Raw genomic sequence first — 20,244 nt, forward strand, 5'->3', positions numbered from 1 at the left:
ATTAAGAACGCAACATTCGCCTTCACAAAGAAATTAGAGTAATCAGATTTGATACAATGCAGCAGCGCTTTAGGGTCGCATTGATCTGCAGGGTGAAGGGAGCAGAACTCGAACTGTGTAATGCATGTTTTAGGTTCAACATATTGCTTTCTTTAGTTTTAAAAAATATTTAATTTTTAACTATTACTGTTATTTTCTGATATTATTTATATACTTTTTTAAGAAAACAAATTTTAATCCCCAGGGAACTTTTCTTTATAAATGTATTTAAAATATTACTTTAAAGGGGAAGTTAGCAAAAAACAGAATTTTTTTGAGTTTTTATCATGTTGCAATGGTATTCCCTCATCAAATAAATACCTGGATTGTTACCTTGGCTACTTCATGCATGTTTGAGAAACCTTTAATCTCCCATGGCAACCATTCTGCTGTGCAAAACCCATGGCTGAATCTGCCTCCTCCTTCGAGACGCAGCTCCTCCTTAGAGCTGCGGCTTCCAAGCTTCCGAGCTTCTCCATCACAAAGCAGAAGCTCAGGTCCCCCTCTCAGCTCCTCCAGACTAGCCAGCATCAATTAGCAAACACCTGTTGGAACTGTGCATCGACTGAGCTCATTATACAAGCTACTTCTCAGTGCAACACTAGTAAAAACATTGTTAGAGGATTAATAGAGCAGAGAAAGCGGAGCTTCAGAAAGAGCAGGAGTTTTTAAAGAGACAGAGGCCCAATTACAAGGCACTGAACGATGACGTCAATTTTTTTAAGTCATATTTGATATTTATAGCATATTTATAACAACTGAAGGTAACTTGATTGTTCTATGAAATGTCATTATGTGCCTGGAATATACATAACAAGGTCCCTTTCAAAGCTTTATTCTTTCTTTAAAAAAAAAAGAAAATAAGACTATTACACCAAAGCTAATGTGTTGTTGTCTAATAAACATAGTATGCCCAAATCATTCCTGAAGATATTTCTGCGCCTGCACCTCTTCTAATAACGGCCTGTGTAATTATTGGAGTGACAAACCATCTTGTATGGTTAATGGCAGCTGATTCATCAAACCCCCTGCAGCTTCTCTGGCTGATAAATTGTGAAGCTTAATGTTTGCAATTTACTCAGCATTTAGTCAAGCCAGAATTGCTCCTCAAATTAGTTCTGGGATAGAGAGCCCAATATTTACAATATCTTCAAATATTTCCAGATAAAATTCAACATTGACTTGGGTAACAAAGAACTTGTGAAATGTTTGAGGCTGCATGGAGACCCTAATAAATCCAGCTGGAGTCTGGAATAATACACACATTGGTTTCTGGGAAGCAGTCAAGAGTATTTTGTTAGTTCGATGCCACTATTTTATTTGTTTCTTTTTACATTTCTTATCAGGATCGTCAGAGGAATACGTTATAATTTTACTATGACCTGAATGAAAAAACCCCACAAAAAAAAAAAAAAGTGACTCTCAGCAACAGAAAGCAGCATTTGCAGAGAAACACATCCGCATTAACTCCCCTCTATGTGTCGGCAGTGATGTCACCATGCAGGTGCAGTGGTGAGGGATTAACCACTAATGACTACTTGTCACTGCCTTTAACATCTCTAATTGGTCGCTGCTCTCACAAAGCAGCTCCGGCATGTCTCGTCTGTGCCGCCTCTAAACCGCTACTCTGATATGTGGTGGTCTGTAATTAAGATGCATATCTTCCCTGCTGATTTCAGGTCTTTTGGGATCACACTAATGCTAGAAGGCACAAACAACAGCCTTACCAAGGCTTTGATGTACAGCGAGCACATGGCTTTTCTTCTTCTAACACATTGTATGTCAGTTTTAAACGCACTCAGTTAGATTGAAAATCAAAGACATTGGGATCCTCTTTGGAAAAAGTCACTTAAAAGTTATGTTTCTGGTGAGTAATAAATTAGGAGGCTCACATGTATTCAGAATCAGAATCGAATCATCTTTATGGCCAAGCTTGTTTGCTCAAACAATGAATTTTACTTTGGTTTTCAATCACGCCAGGTACAAATGATGAGAACATCATTACTCAGCATTTTCATGAAAGTATCGTATCTGTTTGTACCTCAGATTTAGGATAATCTGAAATATTTTAATTAACATCACGTATAAAATTTATATAGAACGACATATTAGATTTTTTGGAGACTGAATATGATCACAGCAAAAACAAATGTACAACCTCCATCAGTTCAGAGGTAAGATTTTTTCTGTTTTTTGTCAAGTGATAAAATATTTAAATGTTTTCTCTACATGGAAAATCCCTTAATCAATATTTTCCCTTCTTGTTTAGTCATAAAAGTAAGCCCATAATGGAAAACTTTGTTTTAAAAAAGGAAGTAGCACACTAAAAGATTTAAGGGTGATTTACATTTTGTTTTTACTGATATGGTTCATGTAGCAACATTATTTATCTACCTTGAACTGTTTTATGATATTACAACCACAGACATTAAAATATTTATCAGGTTTTCATTGCATAAAGTAAGACAATATGACAAAATAGACTTTAATTACTAAGAAAAAGTTGTATGACTGTTTTGTGTTGATTTATCACGTAAATTATCTAGATAAGTCGCCAAAATATCTCATTACAATGTGACAAAAAGTGAGTATTTTCATAAGCCATCCATGGCTCTTTTGAATGTGCAACCCCTGCCTGTCCTTGCTGAGGCCTCTTTTCCATAATGAGGAGCTGGGGTTCATGAACGTTTGTCCTAAGATGAGGCTGTCTTTAAGCTTATAATTTAAGTGTTACTGTGCAACTGTCTTTTGACACTGTAACGATAAATGGTTCCATACAGATTGCCTTCAGACGCCCAAACAGAAGCAATTACATCCCCCCTCAGTAACGTATGCCTCCGTCAAGGTTGCTTGAATTTCTGACCTTGACCATGCTGAAGAATGGCTGTTTAATATTTGACGCTTGAAGATACTGTATAAGGTGGTAATAACTACACACAACCACAAAACGAAAGAGACTGTTAAAAATAAAAAGAACGGCTGAAATAATTTCATAGTGGCTTTTCTGTCTTGTCATTATTAATCAGTCCCAAATTTTTAAAGCTAAGACTTCCTTGTTTTTATTAAATAGATTAAGCTAATCAACTGATTTAATTGCTTCATTCCACTGTGTGTATCTGCAGCCTATATTAAATTAAAATAAAATAACACTGATGTCCAACTCATCTTGTAGTTGCTTGAGAACTCACAATCATTTTAGTCAAAATAATAATAATAATAATAATAATAATAATAATAATAAAAATAAATCTATCAATAATGTGGGAAATGATGCGGAGGATGGAGAGTGGAGAGCCAGAGTTAAAAAGCAATAAAGTATAATTAAAAAGTGTGGTAAATATGATTTTTATCAATATAAAACATAGCACACCTAAAAACAATTTAGAGGCAGTGTAAGCAGTCTTCAGAAATGAAGAGATTTTAAAATATTTTACATAGCTCTAATTACTTACAAACCAATTTTACTCTGATGTAGACTTTCTTTTCCTCAGGCAATTAAATTTTGCTCATAAAAATTCACTTTTAATTGAGGTCAGCTGCGTAACAGTATTGCCTCGAGACTGAAAAGGAAATATTATGGTGACAATGACATTAAGCAGAATTTAATAATGTGTCAAAATGAAAATGCCCTGTTGTCTTACAAAAGCTGTTCTTCTGTTCGTAGATGTCCTCCATCTTTCAGCTTCATGCTTGTTTGTCTCTATGACCATTAAATTAAAGTGTTATTTATACGACTGAGGAGGGCAAGAATTTGTCACTGCACTAAAAAGAGCGGTAACACTTTATTTGAAGGGGGGTGAATAAGACTGTCATGACACTGTCATAAACATAACACCTGTCATGAACATGAATAAGCCTTCATGAATATTTATGACTGCTGTCATAAAGTGTCATTTGGTAAAGTATGACACTTTTAATACAAAGTTGACATTATTCAAATGTCTTCGTTATGACAACTTGACATTAACCAAGAAATCATTACTGATATAAATTTGTTATAAAAGTATTACTGATTGCACTTTAAAAATTAGGTAACTTTATGTTATTAAAGGTTACGTTTAAACAGTAATGATTTCTTGGTTAATGTCAAGTTGTCATAACAAAGACATTTTGAATAATGTCAACTTTGTATTAAAAGTGTCATAATTTACCGAATGACGCTTTATGACAACAGTCATAAATATTCATGAAGGCTTATTCATGTTCATGACAGGTGTTATGACATGTTTATGACAGTGTCATGACAGTCTTATTCAACCCCCTTCAAATAAAGTGTTACCAAAAGAGCACCTACAATCACTCTGTGCTGTCTATTTTTTTTTTATTTTTTTTGTTTTAATTCAGCTGCATCCTCTCTACTCATGCTGACACCAAGGTGAAAATGTATTGTGCATTTCTCATTTTCTATCAAGTCATTTTTTAAACTAGGAAATAAATTGCAGAGCTCTGTGTAAAGAGAACATATTAATTCAGCTGTTGCTTAATTGCATCTGGGGTTTAAGCAACACCTCTTGTTCAATTTGCTTGTACAATTCCCTGCAAAGCCCTCAGCCTGATCCTAATTTACAAACCAAGCAGGTTTTTCTTTCTTTAAAGACACTGGATTTATGTTGGGATTAATAGAAAAGGAAAGAGGTAGCTTTGACTCTATTTCGCTGTCTCACACTGAGAGAGCATCTTTGTGCTACTTAAACTTTATAAAGTGCCAGTCAGAAGTTTAAGTACACTCATAACAGCCATAAATAAAATATCAATATGAGTATTTTCATATTTTTTTGAATGTATGTAGGCAGCTGCTAAATTAAGTCCAAAATAAATAAATCACCCAGTTGTTGTTGGTAATAATTATATGCTGTGTAATCATTTGGCCATGGAGAAAGTCACACATCAATGTGTTTTTGATATGTTTACATCAAAAACTATGTAAACATATCAGGCTAAAACCACCTGCAGGCCAGCACTGTGTCTTTACACATATCATTGTTATTAAATAAGTACATTGATTTATTTTTATGATAAACTTTACCTTAGCCTTACTTTAAACCCGACCCCTGACATCATCGATCCTCTTAAAACACACACACACATAAACACACACTTTCACCTGGAGGATGTTTTATGTGACATAACAGGTTTTATTAATTACATTGTATCACAACAGACTGGTCCACCTTCAGAAAAAAAAGGTCACATGATCATCATCATCATCACCATCATCATCATCTTCACCGTCATGACTAAATACTATATTATTATTTCCATCACTCAACTATAATCTGTTCAGCTTCTCTCTGGTGTGTATGTGTTCGTGCGTGTGTGTGTGTGTGTGGGAGGGAGCACTAATTACCCATTTGCAAAAACAAATACAAGTAGTTTGAATTTGCAATCTCTAAGCAGAATTGATATCAGTTTTTTGATAGTTGTGGATTCAGCAAAACATTTTAAATGCAGAAGAAAACCATAGAACAAGAAAAATAAAAATAACTATCTTTAAATCACAGGTTAGATCATCCCCTTTCTCTCCAAAAAAAAAGAAAAAGAAGAAAAAAAGCTGTTTTTATGCATTACATTCTTCTAGGTACTCCAGAGCATCCAAGCACAAAAGTAATCTGAGAGATGACCTTTGTGATATTTCAGCTCGATTAAATCAAAGTCTGATGTCACGGTTGTGTGAGAAAGAGAGTGGGGTGTGGGAGCATTAAATGTGATGTGGATCATAACATTTCTAAAGTTGTGAAGTTCATGTATTGTATTTGAAACGCACCCCACCGAGTCACAGAGTCTGGCCAAAAACACATTGAAGTAAGGCAACGGGGCAGGAAGATTTCTCTAGGTACCGTTGTTGATATGCTAGTGTGAAACCCAGGCTTTGATAAATCGAGGCATAAAAAAGGCTAATTTGAGTTTTTATTAAAAAAAAAGAGAGAGAACGACTGATTCTATTAATCGTAGCTGCCATAAAAACAGCCACATTTCCATGAGATAGTTTGCAGTTATTTATCATGAAATTGGCATACAGCAACAATAAATCAATTTCTGCTTCCTGTGTTGACATTATGACATTTGAGCTTGGATTTAGTCTGAATGCTGCAAACCAGCCAGTTTTTTACACACACACACACACACACACACACATACACACACTCACCGAAACTGAATAATCAAAAGCCGTCCAGCTTCACTGGGGTCACCGAATGTCTTTTTTTTTTATTTTTTTGTCTTGGCTGAGTCTCACCTACCCAACTAGCTTCCCCTTGATTCAAACATGAAAGAGTAAAACAGTTCAGTCTAAATACCAGTACAGTCTGGGACACACCAGTTAACAATGCTTATTTCTTCCAGCAGCTTATTCACACTTTTTTTTTTAACATAAATTCTTGTTCATTCCTCTTGCTGTTATTTTACAAAAAAAAATAAAATAAAATAAAAGAAAGGAAAAGGACAAAAGTAGCACTTCTAAGGACCGGAGGTTAAGACTATCACATACAGTATAGGCAGCATAGAAGAGGAAAAATTGGTTGAATAATCTATAATACAGTAGGTCACTTGATAAAGAGAGAGAGAGAGAGAGACGTAGAGAAGTCTGTGATTGTCAATCCCTTCTATCTGAGGTTTCCATTCACACAGCAGATGTTTTTACTTTTTCAGTTTTTTTTTCTTTCTGATCAGAGGCATTGATGCAAAGACTGTCGATCTGTGCAGACCAATCTCCTCCATCTCTCGCTGTCAAAACATCACCCCCGTCCAACGTCACGCAGTTCATTATTATTTAAAAAAAGGGGGAGAAACAAACACAGCAGGTAAGTGCAGAAACAGTGCTGGGAGCTGGGGGAACTGCTTCAGTGTACGCTACTCTTTTGACATCAGAAGTGTCCGTACGCACTGCATTTATTTTTCACAGTTTTTTTCAGCTTACACACCCTGCCCTCTGTTATTGCACAGAGATATTGTGTGTCGGTTTTTTTGTTTTGAGTGTGGTTGGTGTGCTTCAGCAGGGACGGATTTTTTTTTTTCTTTTTTCTTTTTTAACCCTGTTAGCATGCGCTGTCAATGCTGCAGCCATTAACCCTTGCAGTTATTCTGACAGGTGAGAATAATTTTGGCAAAATGTCAAACTCAATCGACATACGTGACAGAGTGGTGAGATATCCATCCCTGCTGCAGTGAACGGTGTCCGCGAGGACAGGCTCGGTTGTTACCAAGAAGGAACGGGATGTAAAAATACGGACACACTTCAGATTATCTTACACCTTTGTGTAAACATAATCCTTAAATTCAAATTCAGTTTGCAGTTGCAAAAAAAAAAAAGGCAACCCTAAAAATAAAAAGAAATGTACAAAAAGGTTTACAAGTTTATAAATTAGATAGCAGGAAATCAAATCCACAAACATCGATACCATCAAGTGCTGCAGTTAAATAACAAACAAAGACCTATTACTCCAAATAAAATCTCTACATCAAATCAAAGATGACCGTAAGTGACTTTTAAATATGCCTGTAAAGAGTAAAATATGCACAAGTAAAAATGCAAAAGCAAACGTTACATGTGTTTTCTTGCATGCATGGGAGCTGTATTTACAGTATGTCTGTAAGCTGGAGCAGAGCTGCAGGTGGAGTGAAGTGGTTCTGTTATCACAGGATGTGCGATGGATCGTTAAAGATTATTCTCAGAGTTTGTTAGTACATATGTATGAGGCGCGAGGCAGCAGGGTTTCTGCAAGTATCAGTGAGGTTATGCCAACACATTTCTGTAGTCTTTTCAAGTCCACTATGATTTAAAATTAAGATGTATATATATGAAAAACAACCAACAACAAACAAGTTAAATCTAACCTTGTCAACATAAATTGGTATTTTACTTTGGTGCCTTTGCACTTGCTAATAAACCTCAAATACCTTCCTACAGTGCATCGTAACCTTCATAAAAATGATTTCAAAGCTTCAGATATCAAACCAATTTTTATACAGCCGAGTGTGGACGCTTCAATAAAAAAGTAACTACGGTTCTGTTTCTGGCCTAACGACTTTTTGGCAAACGGCAACAAATTAGTTCACTGTTGATAAAACAAAAACAAAACAAAACAATCTCTTTAATTCATCCCAGTCCAGTTTTTGATCACACCTCAGCACTGAGAGAACATTAGTAAAGCTTTTAAATGTCGATGTGCCTGAAGCTTGTTTGTCGTTTCACTGGATCTCGACACAGCTCATCCAAACGTACTGATCCACTAGTAAAGGAGGCGGGTGTGTCTGGTACTTTCCTAGATTGGTTCAGATGGTACTCACCAGACTGTGACGACTTTGTTTCATTTGGTAATTATAATTCATCAAGGCTCTATTCTCAGGCCACTTTTCTTCTTCTACACGCGCTTCCTGGTTCAGATTGTAAACTAATCAAACATTGTTTTTACCAGCTTTGTGTCTCACCATATCACCACATATCACCATGAGCTTAAAGTCAGTGTGTCCATAATTTTAATGACTAGTAGTCAGGATTGTATCTATATTAATGCAAATCAGTAAACTGGCTGTTGGTCCCAAAAATAAAAGATTAGTGGTCAGCAATTAACTAGCGTATTGGCTAAAGATCATAGAGGGTTCAAGAAACCTCAGCATCATTTAATGACTCGGATCTAGATTTTAACAAACTGGGTTACTTTAATTGTCACTTCTGGTCTCTGTTAAAAAGTCGGTCAGCGGCAGCTCATTAAAAACGAGGCAACAATCCTGACCATCAGAGGAAAACTGAACATATCACACAAGATCACAAATCACTGCACTGGTTCCCAGTTTGTAAAAGAATAGATTTTAAAATCTTGTCTCAAAAGTATGGAAATATTTGGGCCTAGATAATTTCTGAGTTGCTATTCAAGGTTTTCATGTTATTATGCCTTAGATGTTTATTGGTTTATTTTTTTAATTTTCTTTTTTTTCTTTTCTCTTTATGCAATGATTTTGCTTTGTAGTTCTTTCTTAAATACCAAGTATGTAACTGGTAGAAAACAAACAAACAAAACAAAATCAGTTGCATTTAATTACCTAAATATAAAATTATAAGCCGAAAGGCAAATTTCACAAGCATAAAACTTCTGCAGGCTTAGGAGGAAGGCTGAATGTCTGAGGACAAATTCCTTGCCACAGGGCTTATTGCTGTCCTGCATTATAGGGTTTGAAGTTTTATTACGGCATAATAACACAGTCTAGACAACCAATCGCAGTGCAAAGACATGACACATTTCCACATGATAAAAGAAGTCACGGAAAGCTAAGGAAGAAATAAATGAATGAAGGTTTACATTTAAGACAAAAAAAAAGTGTCTAGTAGTTTAAGACCTTTGGAAAATCTGACCTCATTGAATACATTTTGGGACTAATACATTTAAGACTTTTTAACTTTTTAAGACCCTGCAGATCCCTGGCCTGCATTTAAGTGTGTGGTTGTGTGCACTGCCTGTGGTTGACGGCAGCTGCAGGAATGTGAAGGGAGCGTAAAGTTGAGGCTTACAGAACATCTGCTGGCCGTAGTAATGATGGATGTTCACACTTCTTTTTTTTTTTTTTTCCCAGAAGAGATTCTCACCTCTCTCCCTCCTTCATCCTGCCAAGTCTGTCTCCAGTCCCTTTCTTTCTACTTCCCTGCTTCCCCTCTGTAGTCCGCTCAGTTGCTTTCCAGGACGCATTAATACATCTGCCCGTATTCCTACGCGTCGCCGCTCCTAAATCCGGCGAGCCTAACTGTTTTCTTCTCCTTCACCTTTCCATCCCTCCATCCCTTCTTCTCGGCCATAAAACAATAAGTCTTGAATGTCTGTGAGGAGACTGTGCTAATGGAGCCCATTAGCCGTAATGAAATATACATTACACCATTACAGGGGACGGGGCCCGGCTAAAGCACTGCACCGCTCAAATAATAAAACATGTACAATTCAATTTCCTTCTCGGCCCGTTTTGAGTGTCTTTCAGTGAGCGGGGGTGGGTGTGTGTGGGGGGGGGGGAACGCAGGGATGACGGGATGAGGTGCACGATAGATGTGTGTGGGCGTGCTCTCGTGCGCATCCCCTCTTACGCAGATGTGGTTTTCAAGAATGTCTGAGTGCTGAGAGCTTTGAAGATTTAATAGGGGTTGACCAGATGAACCACACCTTCTACAGCGCAGTCACCCACACATTTGACCATGGTCTGACCACTCGATACCCAAACTCCCTCAGCAGCCTTTACGCTCCCCCATCCCTCCACCCACCAACCCCCGATCCCCCCCCCCCCAACTCTGTGATTTTGCGATTGTCGGACAGCTGCGGACAAATGAATCAATTGACCTCCGACACAAACGCTTGACATCACAAGTGGAGCATCTGTCGCTTCGGAGGTTTCGGGGTGGAGTAGTTATCGTATTACTCTGCTCTGTATGACTTTGCATCTCAGGCCTGAGGAAAGTAAAAATGCAACAGATAACAGTTGTAAAATGCAAACGCATGTAAGTGAGTACCTCAGCATGGTGTCTGAAATCTCTTTTCACCACAGTAGTCGGTTGCAGCTGCGTTGTCACCGATTGTTTTGTGCATCAGCAATATCGGCCAACCAGAAATGATCTCCTCAACGCACCTCTTAATTTCATCTGACAGGCAGGGAAGGAGATTGTGTTTACTTTTCTTTCCCTTTCTGGCCATTGTTGTGTCACACTCAATTTCCCACATGCATACTGATGTCTCGATCGTTGCGCTTGTAGTCCTGCTGGTTGACTGCTGACTGTAATCCTCATTTTAGAGAGGGAGACGGAGAAAAAAAGACAGACAGGGGCGAAAGAGGATAACACAGTGTCTTAACGGCGCGGCATCTCGCAGAGCCGTTTCTCCGGAAGTGTCCCATCAGTCTCCTATTTACAAGCAAAACGGTCGGAGCTTCCAGAAATTCCTCCTCCTTCTCTCGCTGCTCCGCCTTGAGTTTCCCAGATGTTCAAACATGGCCTGTTGTCTTACAGGCAGCAGAGGGATAAGTCAGTTAATTTCAAGTCTTATTCATCAGTTTGTTTGTTTATTTTATCAGTTAAGCCCCAGTGAGAAGAATCTGAGAAGAAGTGAGAAGCTTGAAAGTTAAATCACTCCTGATAAAAGTCTCCTTGGTGAAGAAGCAGAACGAATCGGATTGCTCACAGGTGAAGAAGTTGGCCGGTGGGAAAGAGGTGATGAAGGGAGGAGTTGAAGGAATATTTTTTGATTGCCATAAAGTGAGCTTCACATCCTGTACAGTTACACATTCTGCATACGCATACACACCTACATACACACACACACACACACACACACACACACACACACACCTGCATGAGCATCAAACACTTCAATCGGAAGTGTCCCAGTGCCCACTTTGACTCACATACACATGCATGCAAACTTTAAATGCACATAAACATTTAAATATATCCCCAGACACGGCCTGCACACACACACTGCGTTTCCTCCTCCTCTTGTTCAGCCCAGTATATCCAGATAAACAGGTGAGGCCTTGGTCAGGTTAAGGAGCAGACCGTGGATTTTTTTAATGTTGAGTCTCATATGTGGTTCTCTTTGCCAGCAACCCAGCATCAGATCATACACCTCTTTGGGGCAGGTTCTGGGACGCTGCAACACCCGACCTTGAGTTATGCACTCGATCACCTGCAGAGGAGGAACAAAAGAAGAAGCAGAAGCAGAGAGGTTACCTTCAGCACAAGATGGGTCATTCATTTTTTGTATTTAAAGTTTATACCTATACAAACTTAAGTTCTCATTCCCTTTTTGTCAGTTTTTAATATCTAAATACAAAACAATCTGCCAGCCTGTAAATATTTCCCCAAACCTGTCCAGACCTGTGAAAAGTTTAAACTAAAGGTTCAACTCTCTGAACACAGAAAACATCTCTTCCACTCTGAAGACAAACTTCACCCATTTCGGTAACACTTTATTTGAAGGGGGGTGAATAAGACTGACATGACACTGTCATAAACATGACATAACACGTCATGAACATGAATAAGCCTTCATGAATATTTATGACTGTTGTCATAAAGCGTCATTCGGTAAATTATGACACTTTTAATACAAAGTTGACATTATTCAAAATGACGTTGTTATGACAACTTGACATTAACCAAGAAATCATTACTGATATAAATTTGTTATAAAAGTATTACTGATTGTGCTTTAAAAATTAGGTAACTTTATGTTATTAAAGGTAAAGTTTAAACAGAAATGATTTCTTGGTTAATGTCAAGTTGTCATAACAAAGACATTTTGAATAATGTCAACTTTGTATTAAAAGTGTCATAATTTACCGAATGACGCTTTATGACAACAGTCATAAATATTCATGAAGGCTTATTCATGTTCAAGACAGGTGTTATGTCATGTTTATGAAAGTGTCATGACAGTCTTATTCACCCCCCTTCAAATAAAGTGCTACCCCAATTTCCATCTGTGCAAAGTTCACTGAACAAGATAACTCTCTAAAGTTGACACCCTGTCACAGGCGCATATAGTAGAAAAATGTTATACTGAATACATAATTCACTAAACTCTTAGCATAATGCAGAGGAGTAGCCATCAAAATGCAAACGCTATTTCCCAAAAGCAAAGTCTGCGTTTCAAACATACATTTGCATGAACTTCATTGGCACCTAATTTACTGCTTCAGCAATAATTACTGAAATACACACCAGAGAGTTAAGTTGAATAAAATAATTGATTTCTGTAGCCAAGAGGAGACTAAAGTTCTCCTCAGCACAGAAACTTATTTTTTTGTTTGCCATTTATAAATGATTGGCATTTTTGTTATTCTATGAAGTAACCAAGCTTGTTTTTATTTCCTGCAGCATTAAATGTGCTCTGTTCTTCTCATGCAGTGAATGTCACTTAATGGCTTTCATTAGATCACAAGAATCAGCTGCGTCTCGCAAATTGATATAAAAGATCTAATCTGTTTTAAAGTTATCATTTTGGTGAGCAATCAGCCGCAGAGTCCTCCCTCGTTCTGTGATTGGCATCAGATTAGATGAGGAGAAAAGTATTTGATACATAATTGAGGAGCAGAACCCTATCTGATATGTAAAAGATATCTGAGTGTCGGACTGAGGTCAGAGGTGTTGACCTTTAAAACTGCAGAGAGTTTCTGGTTCATCACAGTAAAAGGAGACTGCAGTCTGGGGTGAAGGTTAATTCTTGGATGTAACTGGAGTTGAGAGCACCATTGTCTTAACGTTAAGTTGCAATTTAGGTGAAGGCTCAAAAGTTCCAACACATATTATTTTTATTAAATCAAGTTTTAATCCAGAGGGATTCTCATTTTTGTTTTCAGTTCACCTGTAACAGTTCAGCTTTAGCTGCGTCTTACACCAAAGTCCCAGTTTTACTACCTTGAAACATAAAAATGTTGCACTGAGCAGAAGAAAGAAAGAATTCACAATCTTTCATAAAGTAAAAAAAATATTAATAGAAAAAGAAACCAAAACAATGATGATAGCTGATTTAGTCAGCTGCAATCAATGAAAATCTGAAAATCCAGATTTGCAGTGAAAGTCCATATTTTGCTGAGATATGCTCACAAAATGACATGGTCAGGTGTTGGATGTGAAATAACTTCAGGTGATTCTGACATACTGGTAAAAATCTGGATTATGTTTCCTCCAACATAGCAAGACTTAATCTGATGGTTGTGGTGCAGAAATTAGTGAGAAAACATCAGGGATCCTCTTGAAAATCTTACCAGTAGCATTTTGGCATTGCTAAAGAGATATCGTCAAAAACACATAGCGAGTAACAAGAGTGCAGATACATTATGACTTCACACTGAAATAAGACCTTCGGTGGTCTTAATGTTTCATGGAGGAATCCCAAGGTGGGAGATTAATCTTACAAGGCTGCATTTATGGATAAGTTATGCAAACCAAAGTTGTATGGCAAATGTCTTAATACTTACAAGTATTTTCCATTTAAACAATTTTACCTGTGTAATCAGAGATCGTGGACTACAAAGTAGAGTTTAGATTTTTTTTGGGTCAAGCCAAAATTATAAGCCTAATGTTCAGGTTGAGCTCAGGCTTCTGTGGCACATTTTTAAGACTGCAATAAATACAGCACAGACAAAAGTCAACGAGAATGCACAATATGATGTGGAGAAGTTAATTAGACTAACATCAAGCACACATCACAGAAAATTACTTTTTAAAACTATCACATCAAACTGATGTGCTTAAAAAGCAAATAAGTAAATAAAAGTTTAATTGAAACAATATGTCACATTTGAGTTTGGTAGTTGTGCTGATATAATTTAGTCTAGAAGCAGTATTACTTTTTATTTGATCCATACTTTAAAAAAAACACACAAAAATTCTTATGTCATTTGAAATACTACATTTCTTTGCCAGAGATTGATTACTAAGTGAAAGAAACTTTAGAAAATAAACCGTGCATGGACAACTTACAAGATGTTTTGATGTTTGTTTTAACTTGACTGCATTGTTTAGGATCGATTAGGAATGTCGGTGATCGATTTGTCTTTATGATTGACTTTGTAAACACCTTGAGATCATGTATGTGGTGAATTGGGGTTTTATAGATAAGCTAAATTGATTTCAATGTTCAGTTGGATTATGCAACAGATTATGGTCAATGGAGAGGAAAGAGCAGAGCAACAAAGGAAGGTAATTCTGTCTAAAAATGCTTTTCTTTAGGTGTTACATGCCATAGTGACAGTTTGAAGAACTTCAAAGTGATGTGGCTTACATTTGTAAAACATAAAAGGAGACACAGGCTCACATATTCATGAAATCATACCTATGAGACACTTCACCACAAAACTAATAAAATATTTAGATGTACTTCTACAGAGGGGCTGTTTCATCACACCTTGTGGCTACAACATCTCGGTCGTCATCACTTATTAAGATGATAGTGCCCCGCAAGAGAAATGTACATATCTTTTATCTATACCGACATTGTGTGGAACGTTCTGTTATCTTTAAAGGTTTCATGTCGGAGCACATTATATTCTCACTTTAGATATGTGTCTAAAAATGTGTTTAGAGCTTGATATGAAGGAGTCAAACAGACAGAAGAATGAGTGCCTTTTTCTTACCTCATTATTGGAGAGCTGGTACCAAGGCTGCTTCCCGTAGGTGAAGATCTCCCAGAGGACGACTCCTAGACTCCAAACATCGCTTTCTGTGGTGAACTTCCTGTACATGATGCTTTCAGGGGGCATCCAGCGGATTGGCAGCATGGTATGACCTCCGACCTTTAGAAAGCACAAACGCACGCAAGGAAAACAAAGTCATTCGAAAATGCATTGAGCAGACGAGAATACGACTTATATAACTAATTTAATCTTAAATGTGTAAGCCATTTATATATCAGAGTTTTTTCATTGTTTTCAAAGCAAAAAGCAATTTTACAAAGAGTCCTTGGAGTCACGTCTTTGAGACAGATGTCATGTGGATGAATGCGTATTGAACCACAGTGCATGACTACCTATTGTTGTAAACAGACAAAAGATGATTTCCTTTGCATAAAAGAGTCATTTTTAAAGAAAAATTGCTGTGTGACTGTTTATTGGCAATATGGAACAGGATGGAGTGAGACTTGTATTCTCCAAAAAGAGAGAAAGAAAGTGGAGAAAGCAAGAGTGAACTGCGATAGCAAACAGGTGCAGAGAGTGGATCTCACCTCTCTGCTGGTAATACATGTTAGCGTGAGTTTATGAAACAACCTGAAACTTGACGTTCAAAAGGAAGAAGCCAAAGTTAACGGTTGAGTCAAAATGCAAGTTAGCAGCCAGATCACAGTGGTGTTGGCGAAATTTTTCAGTCAAGTAAATATGTCGTTTTATGATGGTTTTGATGAGCGATGATTGTGTTTAATAAATAGATTAGCTGTCAGTCTCTCTGCAGTCTTCAATTAGCTGAACTAAGAACTTTTTTTCTTTTTTCTCTCAATAAATGACAGACTGTGTATCCGTATTTCGACCACCATTCCAGTCACCACTTGTGTATCTTCAACTCAAAGTGAATTTAAGTTCGAACTTGAAATGTTGTTAGCGAGAAAACTACCAAGGACGGACATTAACGAGTTTGAGTGGCGTGAAAGAGGGTGCTCATAGAATAATATCAGTAATGGAAAGCTACATTACTTCAACACATTAAACCCTATAAAAAGGACAAACAGATTATATGTAGAAAAAAATCACTGAAAGCGCTGCAAGCTTGCTTCTATAGGAGTGGCAGTACCCATCTGCCTAAAAGTAATAATGCTGGTCAGAACTGGAGCGGGAATTACACTGTCTGAATGCTGCAAGAATTTTGTTTTTGCATTTTATCACAAATGTAAAAGACTAATGGCAAACGTAAAACTTACTTTAAAACGTACTGTGTATCAAATGTTTATATATCTTGAAAACTATTCTATTCTATTCTATTCTATTCTATTCTATTCTATTCTATTCTATTCTATTCTATGCCGTCATCCTAAAGCTTTTCACATGCATCACTGTCTTGGTAGACTCTCAAATCCAGCACATTTTTAAAGCAGAGCTACAAACAGTTTACTGCTGCCCGAGGCATTTCAGTGACTTACATTTGATAGCTTGGTGAAACAGATTGCATCACTCCTGTGACTGTAGCAAGCCAAACCAGCTGAGAACTCGCTGCTTTGTACGGCGTTTCTCCAAACAAAGGGAGCATTCACACTTCAGTGTATTTGCCGGTAATCTCCTCAGGAGGGGACAGACATTTAGCCAGTAATTATAATTAGTGAGTAAATGTGAAACATTATTTGCCAATGATAAAATGTGGGAACCAGTATGTGGGAGACAGTAAGCAGTCAGCAGCTATGCACTGTAAATTGTTCCAGTGGATTTGCAGGCAGCTATTTAATTATATGCTTTAAGTTGTACTCAGGAATAAGAAGATGCAGCGGTTGATGAGGAGCAGAAATGACGGGCTCTCTGTGAGACAGCCGGTCATTTTATTATGCTCTAATCTGAACTCTGCCGGTCGAGTCTGTAACGTTGTCAAATTCATTAGCAGTTTTTACTGTTCATAAAGACTGACAGTTCATTTGCACTGAGACTTCACACACTGCTGTCAAAGGCTTGGGCTGGCTGAAGATCATTATTGTTTACTGCTCAGCTAACGATAAAAGGTATGACAATGGCTAAATTTTATGGATAAACTCACATGTTTCTATTTAATTGTTGAATTCATCTACAAAGAAACAATCACTTCCTCCATCTCTAGATAACCATTTATGGATGTCTGTGTTGCTGTATGATGTAAATAGAAACTGAAAACAAAAACATTCAAACACAGTCCTTCCATCAGATAGGCAAATGTTTTACATCCCTTTTAGAGCACTAAATGCACTTTTCTTCTATCTGAATCCAAGTCATGTAACCAGGAAGAAGTCAAACATGTTTCAACGCCTGATGTTTGACAGAGATACCCCAAAGCGCAACAAGCTATCTCGCGACACAAACACATTATTCGCTCTGCTGATTGTGATCTGCATGACTGAGAGTTAATCTGCCCTGAGTTTCAGCAGATTTAAGCAGGGCTGGATCACACAGGATTCATGTCGGCTTGTTCAACACGATTCAGAGGGAAAGGGCAAGAATGGTGAAAGAAACAGACGGGAAATAAGAACAAGATAGAGAGGTCTTAAATATTTTCAAATGGTTTAGCAGCTCAACTAAAGCTTCACCCCAAACTGCAGAACTGAAATGCAGCAGTCTTTTTAAAAAAGCTATCATCAAAGGTACGTTGGGGTTGGCTTCGGTATAAAAAAATGTTAATTTGTGGAAACAGAATGCACACAATCAAAGTTTTTAGAATAATCATTAAACATTTATCTAGAACGTTTAGTTCTGTCTTATTAATAATTCAGTCAAATGGTCTTGAAAAAGATAAAACTAGATTTTTTTAAATTACATGATTCATTCTTATCTGATATTGCCCACATATTCAAATTGATAAATACTGTATCCCATATTTAAACTATCAACATTTCTTTTGTTTAAAACAGGCATCGCTATTTATATATCACTGGTGTTACTGTTTGCAACACTTTAGATGGAAAGTTACAAGAAAAGTTTCCTCTGGTACAAGAAAAACATGCTATGTGAGTTTCATCCAGAGGACAAGAGGATTTTGAGGAGCGTCACATTCTGTCAGGTCTGTGAATAATGTCCAAGCTGCTGTTTTGAATAGTTCATGTCTACTGGGATCAAAGTTGTGGAATTTAGTGGAGTCATGTTTATTTATTTCCACATTTAGGGATCAAAGAACCATCTGGAAGTAAAATATCGATCCTCTATAGGGGTAAAGTATAATTTTTCAACAAGTCTAGAAAATGTGATAGCCAAATCACACAGGATTCAGTAAGGAGATTCCTCAGCAACCATTTATTATGACATCATTTTTTCCCCCATAAACAACTAAGATGAGTTTAGTAAAGGCATTTTCAGTCTTTTTCCAACTTCTGCAATGAAATGTCTGCAATTATACTGACTCATACTAATTGGCCAATAAAGCAGCAGTGACTAAATATGTTCGCTGCAGCTATTTTTGAAATTCTTTTGTAGGAAAGCTAAGTATCTTTGACCTTTTTTCTCCCCCTCAGTGCTGTGTGCTAATGTTCTCCCTCACTGAACCTCTCCTCTTCTTTCAGTCTGTCCTCCAAACATGAATCTACCAACAGAACCGTGCTTCACTGCCCTGCGCAGATAGCACAGTACATTTTCTGAAGTTTATGCCTGTTATTAATGGTCTGTCACTCTTCTATTTTAGTGAGTGGGTTATTTAATGCAGTCATAAAATGTGTGTAGTCACATAGATAGCCATCAGGCTCAGTTTTACATGGGAGGAAACATATCTTCCGGCACCTTGGCAGTTTCTACACTTCATAACCCGGCCTGGCTCTTTCTGACGGTGATGCTTTACGGTCTCCTCCGTATTTGTTTGTTTATATAATAAATAGCTCAGATTATTTGAGTCCCACACATAAAGCATTTTCTTTCTTCAAATGTGAGCTGGATGCATTTTCTGTGACTAAGATGGTCGTCCGACTCAATTTTCAATTAATAACTTCACGGCTAAAAGGACACACACAGTCCCTTTTCCGTTCACCCAGACTTTTGCAACATCAAAGTGAAGGCACTAATGTTATTTTTACAGTTAACAAGTAAGAAAGAAGATATTGCTTCAAATTCAACTTAAATTTAGAACTACGGACAAAATAAAGGCATTTGAAGTTCTATACATTCTGCAGTTTCTCTTCAGGTTTACAGTCAGTCCTATTCCAACTGGACAATAATCACAAACAAGCATTAAAACTGGTTAAAACACTAATGGTTAGCCACTAGTGTTTTTGTTTTGTTTATCATGGCTGATCATTTCCTCTGATGGTTTGAAATAATATTGAACTGCTGAGCCGCAGTTTTTTTTCATGCTTGTTAAATGTGGTTCAGATATGTAACCCACACGGACCTGAAACTCCAAACCGATGATCAGAATTAAAGAAGCTTTGCATTTAAGAAGCAAAGGGTCAATTGTCTCCTCAGGATATTCCTTGCATAGACAACAAAAAGAGAAGTGATGGACAGTCTTCTGTGAAAAGCTACAAAATGGTAGAATTAAAAAAAAGAAAACAACATTGAAAAAAAGGGAAGCCACAGATTAATAGATTTTGTCCATTGGGAGACGAAGGACATCAAATACTGAGCAAACTGTGGTTGCAGTGATGCAGTCTGAAGACCAAGTGTTTGCAAGGACATCTCCCTGCACGTGAGCTGCTTTGTTGTTGATCTCTGCCTCCTCCCCTCCTTTGTTTTCAGTTCCCTTCCTCGCTCTCACCTTCCTTCAGCCCACCTGCCATTCCCTCCAACACACTGTTTCATAAATATTCAGCAGCTCAGCCAGACCTCTGGCCAGAGTTCCAGGAAACCCCAAAAAAGGTAGAAAAAACCCCAGATCAAGCATTGATTCTGGACTGCAACTTCCCTATGGCTACGGTACCCATGGTGACAGGGTGAAGTATTATGGGATGTGTTGTCATGGGGACCTATGAAACTTACCCTACTCACTGTTGTACAGGAAATTGAATCTTTTTCATCTTATTTTTTGCCATGAACAAAAATACAACTCAGTGATTCTTGAGAATAGGGACAAAATGGGTTTTAATT

The 20,244-nt window shown here is 37.4% G+C and overlaps 1 protein-coding gene and 1 long non-coding RNA gene across 6 annotated transcripts in view; one reads left to right on the forward strand and one right to left on the reverse strand.

Annotated features, from left to right (window-relative positions):
- Window positions 1-7,360: 7,360 nt before the first annotated feature.
- Window positions 7,361-10,816, forward strand: LOC106953463 (uncharacterized). Its single transcript, XR_001426201.1, has 2 exons — window positions 7,361-9,293; window positions 9,330-10,816. It is a non-coding gene; the product is annotated as an uncharacterized LOC106953463 (long non-coding RNA).
- Window positions 9,599-20,244, reverse strand: part of ntrk2a (neurotrophic tyrosine kinase, receptor, type 2a) — a 100,982-nt gene continuing 90,336 nt past the window's right edge. For all 5 annotated transcript variants that reach the window (XM_015042258.1, XM_015042261.1, XM_015042259.1 and 2 more), the window contains 2 exons: window positions 15,148-15,306; window positions 9,599-11,693 (listed from right to left, as the gene is read on the reverse strand). In XM_015042258.1, coding sequence (XP_014897744.1) covers window positions 11,508-11,693; window positions 15,148-15,306 — 345 coding nt within the window. In that variant the 3' untranslated portion in view covers window positions 9,599-11,507. The remainder of the gene's footprint in view (window positions 11,694-15,147; window positions 15,307-20,244) is intronic.

This window comes from Poecilia latipinna, unplaced genomic scaffold (assembly GCF_001443285.1).
Source record: "Poecilia latipinna isolate Pla-1442-1.1 unplaced genomic scaffold, P_latipinna-1.0 Scaffold583, whole genome shotgun sequence".
Lineage (NCBI taxonomy): Eukaryota > Metazoa > Chordata > Actinopteri > Cyprinodontiformes > Poeciliidae > Poecilia > Poecilia latipinna.